Source organism: Schistocerca americana, chromosome 1 (genome assembly GCF_021461395.2).
Source record: "Schistocerca americana isolate TAMUIC-IGC-003095 chromosome 1, iqSchAmer2.1, whole genome shotgun sequence".
In the NCBI taxonomy this organism is placed as follows: domain Eukaryota; kingdom Metazoa; phylum Arthropoda; class Insecta; order Orthoptera; family Acrididae; genus Schistocerca; species Schistocerca americana.
The window spans coordinates 858,308,719-858,322,875 of NC_060119.1; the positions used below are offsets into that span (position 1 = coordinate 858,308,719).

Here is a 14,157-nt window from a genome sequence, read left to right on the forward strand (position 1 = left end):
CTCAAGAGCCCCAGAGCCGAGATTGAAATTGTTAGAAATGATGTATGTAAACAAATTAGTGACAGAAGAAATACGAAGGGCAGGCAGAGTTGATGGCCATGTCAAGTGCAGCATTCGGGGACCAATACAACCAGTTGATGCTGCTGCAGCTCTGTAGAGCAACTGACCTCCACTATAATAATGGTCAAAGTGTCAACAGTATGTTGATGGCCATGTACTACACACTCCATAATAAATGAACTACTCCAGCAGGTACCCACTGGGTCACCTACATGTCACAGGAATCTGTCAGTGAAGTCACTTGCAAATTGCATGGTAATTGAGAGGTAGAGAGAGGTATTTTATTTGACAAGTTATGAGATTTTGTTCCATTCTGTGAATGGTTATGTGCATGCATGGCTTGAACTACTTACTATGGTGATACTGTTATGCTTGATGTCAGCAGTCTATGTTGGTAGCAGTGGGTGTATATGGAGTGATTTATTTACATGACAGTGTCTGATACAATAATTCAGCAAATTTTTGATGACTTTTTTTTTACCTAACATATGGTAATTGAACTCCCTGAGGGAACATCTGTGTATTAACCAGACAATATATTTACTTCTGCTCTGCTATGGGGTCATCCTGTGCCAGAAATCCCTCCTTATACTGGCCTAGTCCCATAGACTGTGTAGGAGAACTGGTGAGTAATTTGTACTCTACTGACCTTTTACTGATCAGAAGGCATCTAACAGGTCAGACAGTACTCAAAAGTATGCAAGTAATGAACTTTGCTTGGTGGTATTGTACATTGGAGTCATTGATGGGGCATGGGCAAGAGAGAGAGAGAGAGAGAGAGAGAGAGAGAGAGAGAGAGAGGAGGGGCAGTAATAAAAAGAAGTTTTGAGGGATTGTGATGGTGTTGAACATGTACATGCACACAAGGGAAGTTGCTGACCCCAACACAAGCATATAGAGACCATAGTAAGAGACCGTCCAGAAAATCACAGAAATTACTCTAAGGGAGAGGAGGAGGTTCCGTATTGAGAAACAGAGATAAGGTTGGGAAGATACAGTTGAGATAATCGTAGTTCAGACACGTCAGATGGAGCAGAATTTTAGAATGAGATGTTAACAGGAGAATGGAGACTGAGGTGAGGAGGATTGTGGAAATGAAGAGTATGTTGCAGGATGATTCCATACACTCCAATAGAACGGTTGTTGAGGGGTGGGGATCCAAATTGCATGCATTTTGAGTAGCTGAGCAATGACCTCCACAACTGGGTTGTCTTGATTGACCCTTGGCCATAGTTTGGTATTGGTCATTTGTTAGTCTGGTGGATAATCATTTCATTGTCATACCCAAATAGAACACTGTATAATGATTGCTGTGCTGTTGGTAGCTGATTGACTGCTTTCATATTTGGCCTTTACCTTTGACATTGCAGGAAATGCATAGCACTAGAGTTGGAGGTGGTAGATTTATGTATGGGACAGTTCCTGAACCTGGGTCTTCTGCAGGGATTATGGTCTGCTGGGTTGGGGTTGGAAGCCTTAGCCACGTAGGGATGGACAAGGATGTTATGCAAGTTCGGAAGGCAGTGAAATATTGCTTTGGCAGTTTCTCTGATTTTCTTATAGCAAGTGTTCTTTGCTTCAGGAGCACCTGTGGTCTTAGTGTGCGTGAGTACTGTTTCTTTGCCCATTTTTACCCTCTCTCCTTCCTCCATACCTTGGTACTTTTTTATACCATTCTGACTCATTCAGATCTTCCTTTCCGTATCCCTTTTTCTATCTCTGGATCTTCATGTATCTCCGTTAGTATTTTCTTGGCAGTTTCTCTAATGGCTCATACCCCACTGATTTTCCTTTTGTAGGTACTAGTCACCTCCCTGTGTGCATCTACATCTTTCAGATTTGTATGACTGTTCTTAACCTTTTGACTGTGCGGCTCTGCTACAGCAGTTCAGTGCCCACGTGGCTGTAGTGTGATTGAATGTTGTGGAAGTTTTGAGATGTATACTCTGTTAACATTTAGCTGTGGTCAGATATGAGGTCAGCACACCTTAACATATACTCTGAGCTTGAGAGTGGCATTTCACTGTCCATTATACAACTTCATTATCAATTTGATGTTGGTGTTTTTGCAGGGATTTCACCATAATTTATAATGTGCTTCATACCTGCACCAGTGAAACATTGCACTTGACAGTTCTCATTACATTAAGCTAGGTTGCCTATACTGCAGTAGTGATGTTGCAACTGCAGTGTTCATACACATAACAGACAATACTGTTTTCTGTTTCATTTCATAAATGTAAACTATTGAGCAATGACACTATATATAAGAAGTGGTTTTGTAACAGAAGTCCTTCTTTCCAGCACAAATTGAGCAGCGTTTTCCCACTCCTGAAAAGTTCACTTTCTTTTAATGACACTAGTAAGTTTGCTACTGTAGGATAGTCTTTCCTGCTGTAGTAAGCATAAGTATGCATGCCAGTTGCACCAGTCTTGACAGAATCTCAGTGACAGGGTGAGGCTGCTTTTTCTTCTTCCCATGAATCGTGAGTTGCTAAAAATATATAATGTGATCCAGACGGCTTGGGATCATTACGGTTCATGTCTACATCTTTAAACTTTTGCAAACTTTTGATGTTCGTTGCACATCTTTATTGGTAGGAACTGATGGCTGTCCATGAATACATGTATATTCTTTCTCTTGCTTGTAAGACTCATGAGCTCTCTGTAGTAACTTTAACGCCTCCCTGTCTAGTGACACACCTTGACCCAAAGAATTGTCGCGAATTTTTTTTGAGTATCAGAATTTTATAAATAACAGCAAATAAAACACAGTTCAATGCAAGCACTTAATAGAATCTACCTACAACATGCATTGTTTTTTGTTCAGCCCAAATAAAGCCAGCAACGCGGGAACTTTGACGTTACGACCAGCTGCGATAGTGCTGCAGGGATTGGTTCACGTCCCACGTTTAGTGCTTGTGCTTCATGTTCTTCATTTATTAACCTGTTATACTGTCAGCTTGAGATGCATATGTCAAGTGCAAAGTTTCAGCGGCCTGGGTATAAATACAACATGTGGCATTTCAATATACTGAGATCGCAGTATTCATCCTGTTGTTTCTGTTAGTTCTGTATTTTGTGCTTCCTGACAGACTATGTTGCTATGAAAAACTACAGTAGATAGTGCAGATATTGCAAATACCATGTGCATGCAATTACATTTCTGCTATTTATGAAGGACCAGTGTGGGCTGTAATTATCACAATGAAGCTTGGTAGATATGCTAATTCATTAGTGCGGAACTGATTTATGCTGGAAAACAAATTATTTACAGTTGTGGCCACCAGATGGAAATCTAGTGCTGTATGCTGTTTGTATGATGGTGTGACATGCATGCTGTCATTTGACCACAATGTGTGAGAAAAGTATGGCTATGGAGACGAGACCATGCTTTGTTAATGAAACTGTTTTATGTGAACAGCAGAAGTGACAGTGCTGCATTGAGAGAGTATCACTGACTGAAAGGTCAAAAAACACAGGTGAGCTTGATGTGGCTCCTGGAAGAAGAAGGTGTCCTATCCTGGTGGAAGTTGTTGATGAGGTTGCTGCTGCTGTAACTGGCCATGAAGCACGTGCCTTGGGTAATGCTAGTGCACATGCAGTATCACAAGAATTGTCCATCCCATGGTCAACAGTATTGAAAGTTTTGTGATTGATTTTACACTGATACCCGTGCAAGAGCCAGACAGTGCAGCAACTGAGACCTCAAGATCCCCAGCAACATTCTGAATTTACTGTTCAATTTCTGGCACAAACTGAAGTTGATGACATATGCTGAGCAATATTCTGTTGAGTGATGAGAAACATTTTACTCTACACAATGCAGTGAATACACTGTGCAGTGAATAAACCATATGTTGTACACAAAGAGCCACTGCTTGGCCATATGTGACAGTGCTGTATGGATACTCAAGCATATTTATTCTCAGTTAATTCTTCTTTAAGGAGAATACACCCAGAGAGCCTGTCAGGTGTACCATGTTGTCTGCATGTTATTGACACCTTTTTGTACAAGCATGTGATTCCTACAATGGAAGAGCAGAACTCTGTGGAACTCACTGTTTTCATGCAAAATTTGGCCAACACCTCATGTCGCCCACCCAGTGAAAGATATGATTAGTGAAAACTTCCATGCGTGTGTTATCTCGAGGTTTTCCGTGTGACTTTTGGTCGTCGGGATACCTAAAAGAACCCATTTACAAGACACACATTCGGTCTCTACCTGATCCGAAGGCCGGTACACAGGAATATGTTGCTCAGATTCAACGAGAACCACTGTGAGCAACTGTTGATCATGTCATTTTATGGATGCAAGATTCATCAACATCTCCGGTGCTCATATTGAACAAATTGTGTTAGTGGCAGTCAATAATAAAATTAACATTATGTCTTTCTCACTTGTTTGACTTTTTCTCCCCATATCTCGTTCCTAATTCATTACATACAGAAACATTTCTATGTGTCTTTCGTATATTCACAGTGCCAGATTTGTACCTGGTGACCAAAATTAGAACTAATTGTTATCCACTGTAAATCGGGTCTGGATTAATGCATTAGAATATTAATGGTGAGTGTATTGAAATTATTCAGCACTCATTGCATGGTGAGGTGTGTGACAAAGCAGTATATGGATGGTGACTTTGAAATCTCATAGGAAGCAGTCAAAAGGTTAACCTCCTGCCCTGCCATTTCTCTCTCACACCAGAACTCTCTCTCTCTCTCTCTCTCTCTCTCTCTCTCTCTCTCACGCACACACACACACACACACACACACACACACACACACACACACACGCACACACAAAGACACAGATACACTCTCACTCTCTAACTTAGCTCTCATGTGCACTTTGTGTGTGTGTGTGTGTGTGTGTGTGTGTGTGTGTAAAACATTGTGGAAGTTCTCCAAAACCTTCTCTACACACTTGAGTCATGCTATTGGTATAAATGCTCTTTTTTATCATAATGGTGTGGATACGAATGGCAAGTAATGTTATCCCTGCATGTTTTATTGCAACAGTATGTTGTCACATTTGTGTTCTCCACATTCCACTGCCATTGAAACATCTGTGGTGTGTTTATTACAGACATGGCGTTGAACCTGCTGTTCGCCTTGTGTACTCTGACAAAAGTTCGTCAAGTGGTACAATCTCATTAGGTGTGGGCGATGAACTTGCACGTGAAAGATCGCCTACCGCAATAGGTAAAATATATGCTAAGACTTTTTTTTTACATTTGCATGTGAAAGTAATTAGAATAAGTATTTAGTTAGTGTGAATAAGAAGATCACTGCAAGCAAAATTTAAATAATATAATTGATTAACTGATTCAGTTCCTTAATTAAAATAAAGAGTGTTAATTTTGTAGAGATGTATTTTCAATATCTCTTAAGTTAATCTCATGATCTTATCAAATTTTCAAAGAGAGAATGTCTACGTTTTTGCATGACTCTTAGGTGCAGTTGATGCAAGCTATAATTCCAATTGTTCCTGACATTTATGGAGCAATATAGTGGGAACCCATCATATTGGAAGATCAAGCCTTTGTTTTCTTTCTGTGCCAGGATTATCCAGTAGTTTCCAGTGCATGTTTCTGTGGCAATTCTTTCAGTGGAGAGAAAAATACACATTCCTTATAATTTATGAATGACACTGAACATGTTAATATTACAGCTGTCATGTTGGATCTTATTGACAGCAGCATATTTCTTTGATTCCCATATCTAGATATTGTATGTATAGACTCTCTCAAAAAAATTAAATGGCATTTAATCACTTACAGTAATTCACTATGATTAAGTCCTACCTTTATTGTTAACAATCATAAAATTTATAACTTATTGCCAACCCTTTCTGTGTGTAATTGATTTACCAGTTGTAGTTTGTACAGGATTCATTGCAATCCTTCTGCAAAATTTTCTATCCTGATAATGTTTGTACTGTAACTGTTGACTGTCCCCAGTACTGATTTCTGCAGCCTCCCATTAGAAACTTTCATGTTCTTTGCCAATTTGTGTGTTTGCTGACCTATAGCCTCCCACCACATTCTTTTCTGTGTGACATACGAAGCCTCTGTTGTAAAATTGTTCCTATCATCTTTTAGTTGATGTCACTAGCGGAAAGTGATGCCAAAATAGCCTGTCTGCGCAGACGGCAAGGCACACGTGGGGGGAGAGGTAGTGATGAGGGTTGCAGGATGTTCTGTTGGGGAAATGCCAATTGTGTCACTGATGACAGTGCCACTAAAGCAGATTTACTAAATATGTTTCCAGAAGGAGAGCTTCTGTAAAGTTTGGAAGGTAGGAGACGAGGTACTGGCAGAAGTAAAGCTGTTGAGTACCGGGCGTGAGTCGTGCTTCGGTAGCTCAGTTGGTAGAGCACTTGCCCGCGAAAGGCAAAGGTCCCGAGTTCGAGTCTCGGTCGGGCACACAGTTTTAATCTGCCAGGAAGTTTACTAAATATGGTTTTCCAAAACTTGTTCACCAAAGAGCATGAAGAAAATAATCCAGAATTTGAATCTAGAACAAATGCCAATATGAGTAACTTAAAAGTAGATATACTCAGTGTAGCAAAGCAGCTTAAATCACTTAATAAGGGCAAGGCTTCCAGTCCAGATTACATATCAATCAGATTCCTTTCAGAGTAAGCTGATACAACAATGATGCACAACTGCTCACTCATCGGAAGATCTGTATCTAAAGAGTGGAAAGTTGCACATATCACACCAGTACCAAAGAAAGGAAACAGGAGCAGTCCAGTGAATTACAGACCCATATCACTAATATCAATTTGCAGTAGAGTTTTTTAACATATTCTGTTTTATAACATAGTGAATTATCTTGAAGAAAACAATTTGTTGAGTAATGGTCAGCAGGGATTGAGATAAAATCGTTCTTGTGAAGCACTACTACCTCTCTATTCTCATGAAGTAATGAATGCTATTGACAGGGGTTATCAAATTGATTCCGTAGTTTTGGATTTCCTCAAGGCTTTTGATACTATTCCTCACAAGTGTTTTCTAATCAACTGTTGCCCCCACACCCCCTTCCAAACAAATGAATGAATTCGCTCAGTGCTTTGAACAAAAATTGGTCACTGCACATCAGCTACCCTATCCTGCATGGACTCTATCATCATGCATACTCAAGCCCATCCCGGCTTAGGTTGAGCAGTAGCTAATCTATCTTTGATAAATAGCATTTTTTTAAAACAACATACTTAAGGTGCATACTAATTATTTATACTTCAGCTGGTGTGCAGGGCTAGCCCATCCACAGGAACCAAACACTGGCATAAATTACTTCCAAATTGGCGTCATGTATACTACCTAGCAACTATCAGTGTTTCTCTTAACAGGGAGAAAACTTGAAAAAATGTATCCATGTAAATACATGGTAACTTAAAATCATAAGTTTTCTCCAACATTTCTCACTAGGTGTCAATAAAAGCAGACACCTGTGGTGTGCTAACATAGAAATATTAATGTAGTTCTTCTTTTTGTTCTTTACCATGACGGTCTTTGGTTCTTCCCAGACTTCTGATCCTTCTGTTCTTGTGTTGCTGTTAAAAACTTCTATACCACATTTCCTAATCCCTAACAAATAACGTGCAGTATTTCAGGAGTATTAATAACTTTCGTAGTCTCTTTCTCAAAAATACATTAACTCTTTTACATGAACATTTTCTTGACTGAACATATCATATCCGAATCAGAACCATGATCAGCAAAAATGGCAAAGGTTAATAAAGAGTCTTTCTTCTTTATGAACTTCAGTTATTTCTTTCTACACTTGGGAACACATTTCCATCTCCGAGGCAGCCGGCGATCCACAGCACAATTGTTTCCAGGTCTCAGCAGGTATTTACTTGTGGGAAGTTGCTGTGATTACCATCCATGTTGAAGATGTGTTGTTGTGTGATTGAGCTCACCACATCCTAAAAAAATAACAACCCTGGACAATACATACACTTTTATGTATGATAGCTTATTTTATAATCCTCAGTTGCAAGTATCATTTGTTGATAATATGGTCATAGGGATACAGTCTCTCTTCAGGAGAGATACGTATCACCACATGCTGTAATAGAAACTTCAAGCTTCAACCTTCCCTCTTTGAGGGGAAAAAACTTCCCTCTTTGAGGGAAAAACTATTTAATACATTTAACATCCTGTGTTATTTGCAAATTTTGAACTTCTGCTGAATACTTTTTTTAAACATTTTCAAGAATGTTTGCACCATGTCTCCATTGAAAGAGAATTGCCCAGTTTGTCATGGTGTTGCTGCTGTGAATGACATCATAACCATCACCACCATTACTCAGCAGCACCAACTGATCGACAACTTCTTTTTGTTTCACATATCTTATTGCTCTTCAGTTTCTTCTTTCCTCCATAGTTCATGTCCAACTGACTTTCTTAAGAAAGAAATGCCAATCCTATAATTTGTTTTCAGTGGCTTAGAAGTTTAATGAAGTACAAGTTGTCTGTATATGGATAAGATAAGAAAGAATGCAAATGCCAGCGCTGTATCTGGGCTAATAAATAGAAAAAGGCACAAAAGCCATACTGAGAACGTTGAAGTTGACTCGTCTGTGATCTGTTGTGGCTTAAAGTCTCTGGTAAGTCCACTAAATGCAGTCTATGTAATGTAATCATGTCACTATGAGTCCACATCACAGATTTCTTTTCTACCAGAATGAATCAGTCTCCAGAATGCAAATGGATCACAATGATAGGGATTCATAAGCCTGAGTATTTAGATGAGGACTTTCACATTAGTTAACTGTGCTCAGATTCACAATGAGTAATATTGTTGTAAAGTGAAATCATCGAGGAAGCATCACTTTTTTAGATCTAACAAATTAAATGGTGGGATTACCAAACTTTGAAGTGGCATCTTCATCATCTCTTAACACCTGTTATTGTATGCATTTGCAGTGAGAGAGAGGGAGGGGGCAGTGGGCTTCTGATGCCTAAATTTTCACATGTTTTAATCGGAAGATTTTTTGATACCTCGACATATACTGTACTAGCGAACCAGGCAGTGCTCCATGTAAATTTTCCATTGATGGAAACAGCACTGGAAGTCTTCCTTTGAGATACTTGGTGACACTTGCCTCTTTTTCTTTCATTGCTTCAACTGACTGAAGCCTTGTTCCTTTTAATGCAAATTTACCTCGGGGAACAGATAAATCATAGTGTGCTAGGTCAGTCAGATAAGGGGGTAGTCTAACACTGGGATGCTGTACGTCACTAGAAACCTCTTAACAGACAGTGCGGTACAAGCTGGTGCTTTGTCTTAATGCAGAACCCATGACTTGTTATTCCACAATTTGGGTCATTTCTTCCTTGTTTTCTCAGGGAGTTGAGCAAGGGCTTCAAGGTAGTAATGTTGATTAATAGTTTGACATTCAGGAACCAGTGAAGATACACAATTCCATGAATTAAAAAAAAAAAAAAAAAAAAAAAAAAGGGGATCATCATGCTTTAAGTCTTGATGTGCTCATTCGAGATTTATTTGCTCTTGGTGAAGCTGGCCCTTTTAGTGCATGGATTGGCTCTTAGTTTCTGGACCATAACTGAAAAACCAATATTTATCATGTCTTATCACTCTTTCCAAGAAATTAGGATCATTTTCAATGGTATTCAAAGTGTCAGTACAAATATTTTCACAGTCTTCTTTTTGTTCAGTCATGAGAATTTTCGGTATCAGTGGAATTGTCTTCAGTGACGAGTCCTACTTCGAACTAAGCACTGATGACCAGTGAAGACATGTTTGGAGATGTCCCAGACAGTGGTGGGGTACCATACTGCCCCCTGTACATCCTGGCAGTAAGGAGTGATGGCCTAGGGTTTTATTTCATTTCATAGTAAGACTCCTTTGGTTGTCATCCACGGCACACTAACGACACAACAGTATGTTGAAGATGTTCTACATCCCATTTTGTCACACCTCAGGGCAAGCCATCCTGGACTTGTATTTCAGCAAGTTAATGCCTGTCCGCTTGTGATGAGAGTTTTTACTACTTATCTTCATGCCTGCCAAACCCTACCTTAGCCAGCAAAGTCACCAGATCTCTCCCCTATTGAGAACATTTGTAGAATTATGGGTAGGGCCCTTCACCCACCTCAGGATTTTGATGTTCTTATCTGCCAATTGGACAGAATTTGGGATGATATCCCTCAGGAGGACACCAAACAACTCTGTCAATCAGTGTCAAGCCAAATAACTGCTTGTATAAGTGCAGAGGTGAACCAATGTGTTATTGACTTATTCAATTTGTGAAGTTTATCCTCTTCAAAGAAACATCCAAGTTTTCAGAAATTATAATCATTTGTTTGTCTGTAGGTGGACATCATCTACCAATTTCCATCTCATTCAGGTAATTTGTTTGTGGTGTGTCATTTTTTTAGTCGTTGAGTTTACATAATGTATGTCTTAATGCCTCCCCCCATGAACCATGGACCTTGCCGTTGGTGGGGAGGCTTGCGTGCCTCAACGATACAGATAGCCGTATCGTAGGTGCAACCACAACGGAGGGGTATCTGTTGAGAGGCCAGACAAACGTGTGGTTCCTGAATAGGGACAGCAGCCTTTTCAGTAGTTGCAGGGGCAACAGTCTGGATGATTGACTGATCTGGCCTTGTAACATTAACCAAAACGGCCTTGCTGTCGTGGTACTGCGAACGGCTGAAAGCAAGGGGAAACTACAGCCGTAATTTTTCCCGAGGGCATACAGCTTTACTGTATGGTTAAATGATGATGGCGTCCTCTTGGCTAAAATATTCTGGAGGTAAAATAGTCCCCCATTCGGATCTCCAGGCGGGGACTACTCAAGAGGACATCGTTATCAGGAGAAAGAAAACTGGCATTCTACAGATCGGAGCGTGGAATGTCAGATCCCTTAATCGGGCAGGTAGGTTAGAAAATTAAAAAAAGGAAATGGATAGGTTAGAGTTAGATATAGTGGGAATTAGTGAAGTTCGGTGGCAGGAGGAACAAGACTTCTGGACAGGTGAATACAGGGTTATAAATACAAAATCAAATAGGGGTAATGCAGGATTAGGTTTAATAATGAATAAAAAAATAGGAGTGTGGGTAAGCTACTACAAACAGCATAGTGAACGTATTATAGTGGCCAAGATAGACACGAAGCCCATGCCTACTACAGTAGTACAAGTTTACATGCCAACTAGTTCTGCAGATGACGAAGAAATTGAAGAAATGTATGATGAGATAAAAGAAATTATTGAGGTAGTGAAGGGAGACGAAAATTTAATAGTCATGGGTGACTGGAATTCAAGAGTAGGAAAAAGGGAGAGAAGGAAACATAGTAGGTGAATATGGATTGGGGCTACGAAATGAAAGAGGAAGCCGTCTGTTAGAATTTTGCACAGAGTGTAACTTAATCATAGCTAACATTTGGTTCAAGAATCATAAAAGAAGGTTGTATACCTGGAAGAGTCCTGGAGATACTAAAAGGTATCAGATAGATTATATAATGGTAAGACAGAGATTTAGGAACCAGGTTTTAAATTGTAGGACATTTCCAGGGGCAGATGTGGACTCTGACCACAATCTATTGGTTATGAACTGTAGATTAAAACTGAAGAAATTGCAAAAAGTTGGGAATTTAAGGAGATGGGACCTGGATAAACTGACTAAGCCAGAGGTTGTACAGAGTTTCAGGGACAGCATAAGGGAACAATTGACAGGAATGGGGGAAAGAAATACAGTAGAAAATGAATGGGTAGCTTCGAGGGATGAAGTAGTGAAGGCAGCAGAGGATCAAATAGGTAAAAAGACAAGGGCTAGTAGAAATCCTTGGGTGACAGAAGAAATACTGAATTTAATTGATGAAAGGAGAAAATATAAAAATACAGTAATTGAAGCAGGCAAAAAGGAATACAAACGTATCAAAAATGAGATCGACAGGAAGTGCAAAATGGCTAAGCAGGGATGGCTAGAGGACAAATGTAAGGATGTAGAGGCTTATCTCACTACGGGTAAGATAGATATAGCCTACAGGAAAAATTAAGAGACCTTCTGAGAAAAGAGAGCCACTTGTATGAATATCAAGAGCTCAGATGGAAACCCAGTTCTAAGCAAAGAGAGGAAAGCAGAAAGGTGGAAGGAGTATATAGAGGGTCTATACAAGGGCGATGTACTTGAGGACAATATTATGGAAATGGAAGAGGATGTAGATGAAGATGAAATGGGAGATACGATACTGTGTGAAGAGTTTGACAGAGCACTGAAAGACCTGAGTCGAAACAAGGCCCCGGGAGTAGACAACATTCCATTAGAACTACTGACGGCCTTGGGAGAGCCAGTCCTGACAAAACTCTACCATCTGGTGAGTAAGACGTACAAGACAGGCGAAATACCCTCAGACTTCAAGAAGAATATAATAATTCCAATCCCAAAGAAAGCAGGTGTTGACAGATGTGAAAATTACTGAACTATCAGTTTAATAAGTCACAGCTGCAAAATACTAACGCGAATTATTTACAGACGAATGGAAAAACTGGTAGAAGCCGACCTCGGGGATGATCAGTTTGGATTCCGTAGAAATGTTGGAACACATGAGGCAATACTGACCTTACGACTTATCTTAGAAGAAAGATTAAGGAAAGGCAAACCTACATTTCTAGTATTTGTAGACTTAGAGAAAGCTTTTGACAATGTTGACTGGAATACTCTCTTTCAAATTCTGAAGGTGACAGGGGTAAAATACAGGGAGCGAAAGGCTATTTACAATTTGTACAGATACCAGAGTCGAGGGGTATGAAAGGGAAGCAGTTATTGGGAAGGGAGTGAGACAGGGTTGTAGCCTCTCCCCGGTGTTATTCAATCTGTATATTGAGCAAGCAGTAAAGGAAACAAAAGAAAAATTCGGAGTAGGTATTAAAATCCATGGAGAAGAAATAAAAACTTTGAGGTTCGCTGATGACATTGTAATTCTGCCAGAGACAGCAAAGGACTTGGAAGAGCAGTTGAACGGAATGGACAGTGTCTTGAAAGGAGGATATAAGATGAACATCAACAAAAGCAAAACGAGGATAACGGAATGTAGTCGAATTAAGTCGGGTGATGCTGAGGGAATTAGATTAGGAAATGAGACACTTAAAGTAGTAAAGGAGTTTTGCTATTTGGGGAGCAAAATAACTGATGATGGTCGAAGTAGAGAGGATATAAAATGTAGACTGGCAATGGCAAGGAAAGCATTTCTGAAGAAGAGAAATTTGTTAACATCGAGTATAGATTTAAGTGTCAGGAAGTCGTTACTGAAAGTATTTGTATGGAGTGTAGCGATGTGTGGAAGTGAAACATGGACAGTAAATAGTTTGGACAAGAAGACAATAGAAGCTTTCGAAACGTGGTGCTACAGAAGAATGTTGAGGATTAGGTGGGTAGATCACGTAACTATTGAGGAGGTATTGAATAGGATTGGGGAGAAGAGGAGCTTGTGGCACAACTTCACTAGAAGAAGGGATCGGTTGGTAGGACATGTCCTGAGGCATCAAGGGATCACAAATTTAGCATTGGAGGGCAGTGTGGAGGGTAAAAATCGTAGAGGGAGACCAGGAGATGAATACACTAAGCAGATTCAGAAGGATGTAGGTTGCAGTAGGTACTGGGAGATGAAGGAGCTTGCACAGGGTAGATTAGCATGGAGAGCTGCATCAAACCAGTCTCAGGACTGAAGACCACAACAACAACATGTCTTAATAGTATAATTTTGGTTATGTTCCATTACACGAATATGAATGTCAGACAAGAAATTGAATTTCTAATGTTATAGTTTGGTACTGTAATTAACTCTCAAAAGCTGTAAATTGAAGTCTTTTTAAAGAAATACCTGTAAAAAATACTAAATTTGCACATTTCTTTTTAATCACATTAACATTATCTTCACTGCATACAATATAAAATGTACACTTCTACATTTCACAATATTAATGCATTGTTCTACGATCATAGCCTATTTACTCATCATCTTGACTGTTGTTCTTTACAGGCATTTTCAGTATTTCTCCTTGGTAATGGAGCTGTTCATTAGACATATATGTTGGAGTTCTGAAGTCCTTGAT

The 14,157-nt window shown here is 39.6% G+C and overlaps 1 protein-coding gene across 2 annotated transcripts in view; it reads left to right on the top strand.

The window, feature by feature from the left end:
* LOC124613679 (DDB1- and CUL4-associated factor 6-like) overlaps positions 1-14,157 on the top strand; it is a 180,711-nt gene that overhangs the window by 81,916 nt on the left and 84,638 nt on the right. For both annotated transcript variants that reach the window (XM_047142399.1, XM_047142406.1), the window contains exon 9: positions 5,151-5,266. In XM_047142399.1, the coding sequence (XP_046998355.1) occupies positions 5,151-5,266 (116 nt within the window). The remainder of the gene's footprint in view (positions 1-5,150; positions 5,267-14,157) is intronic.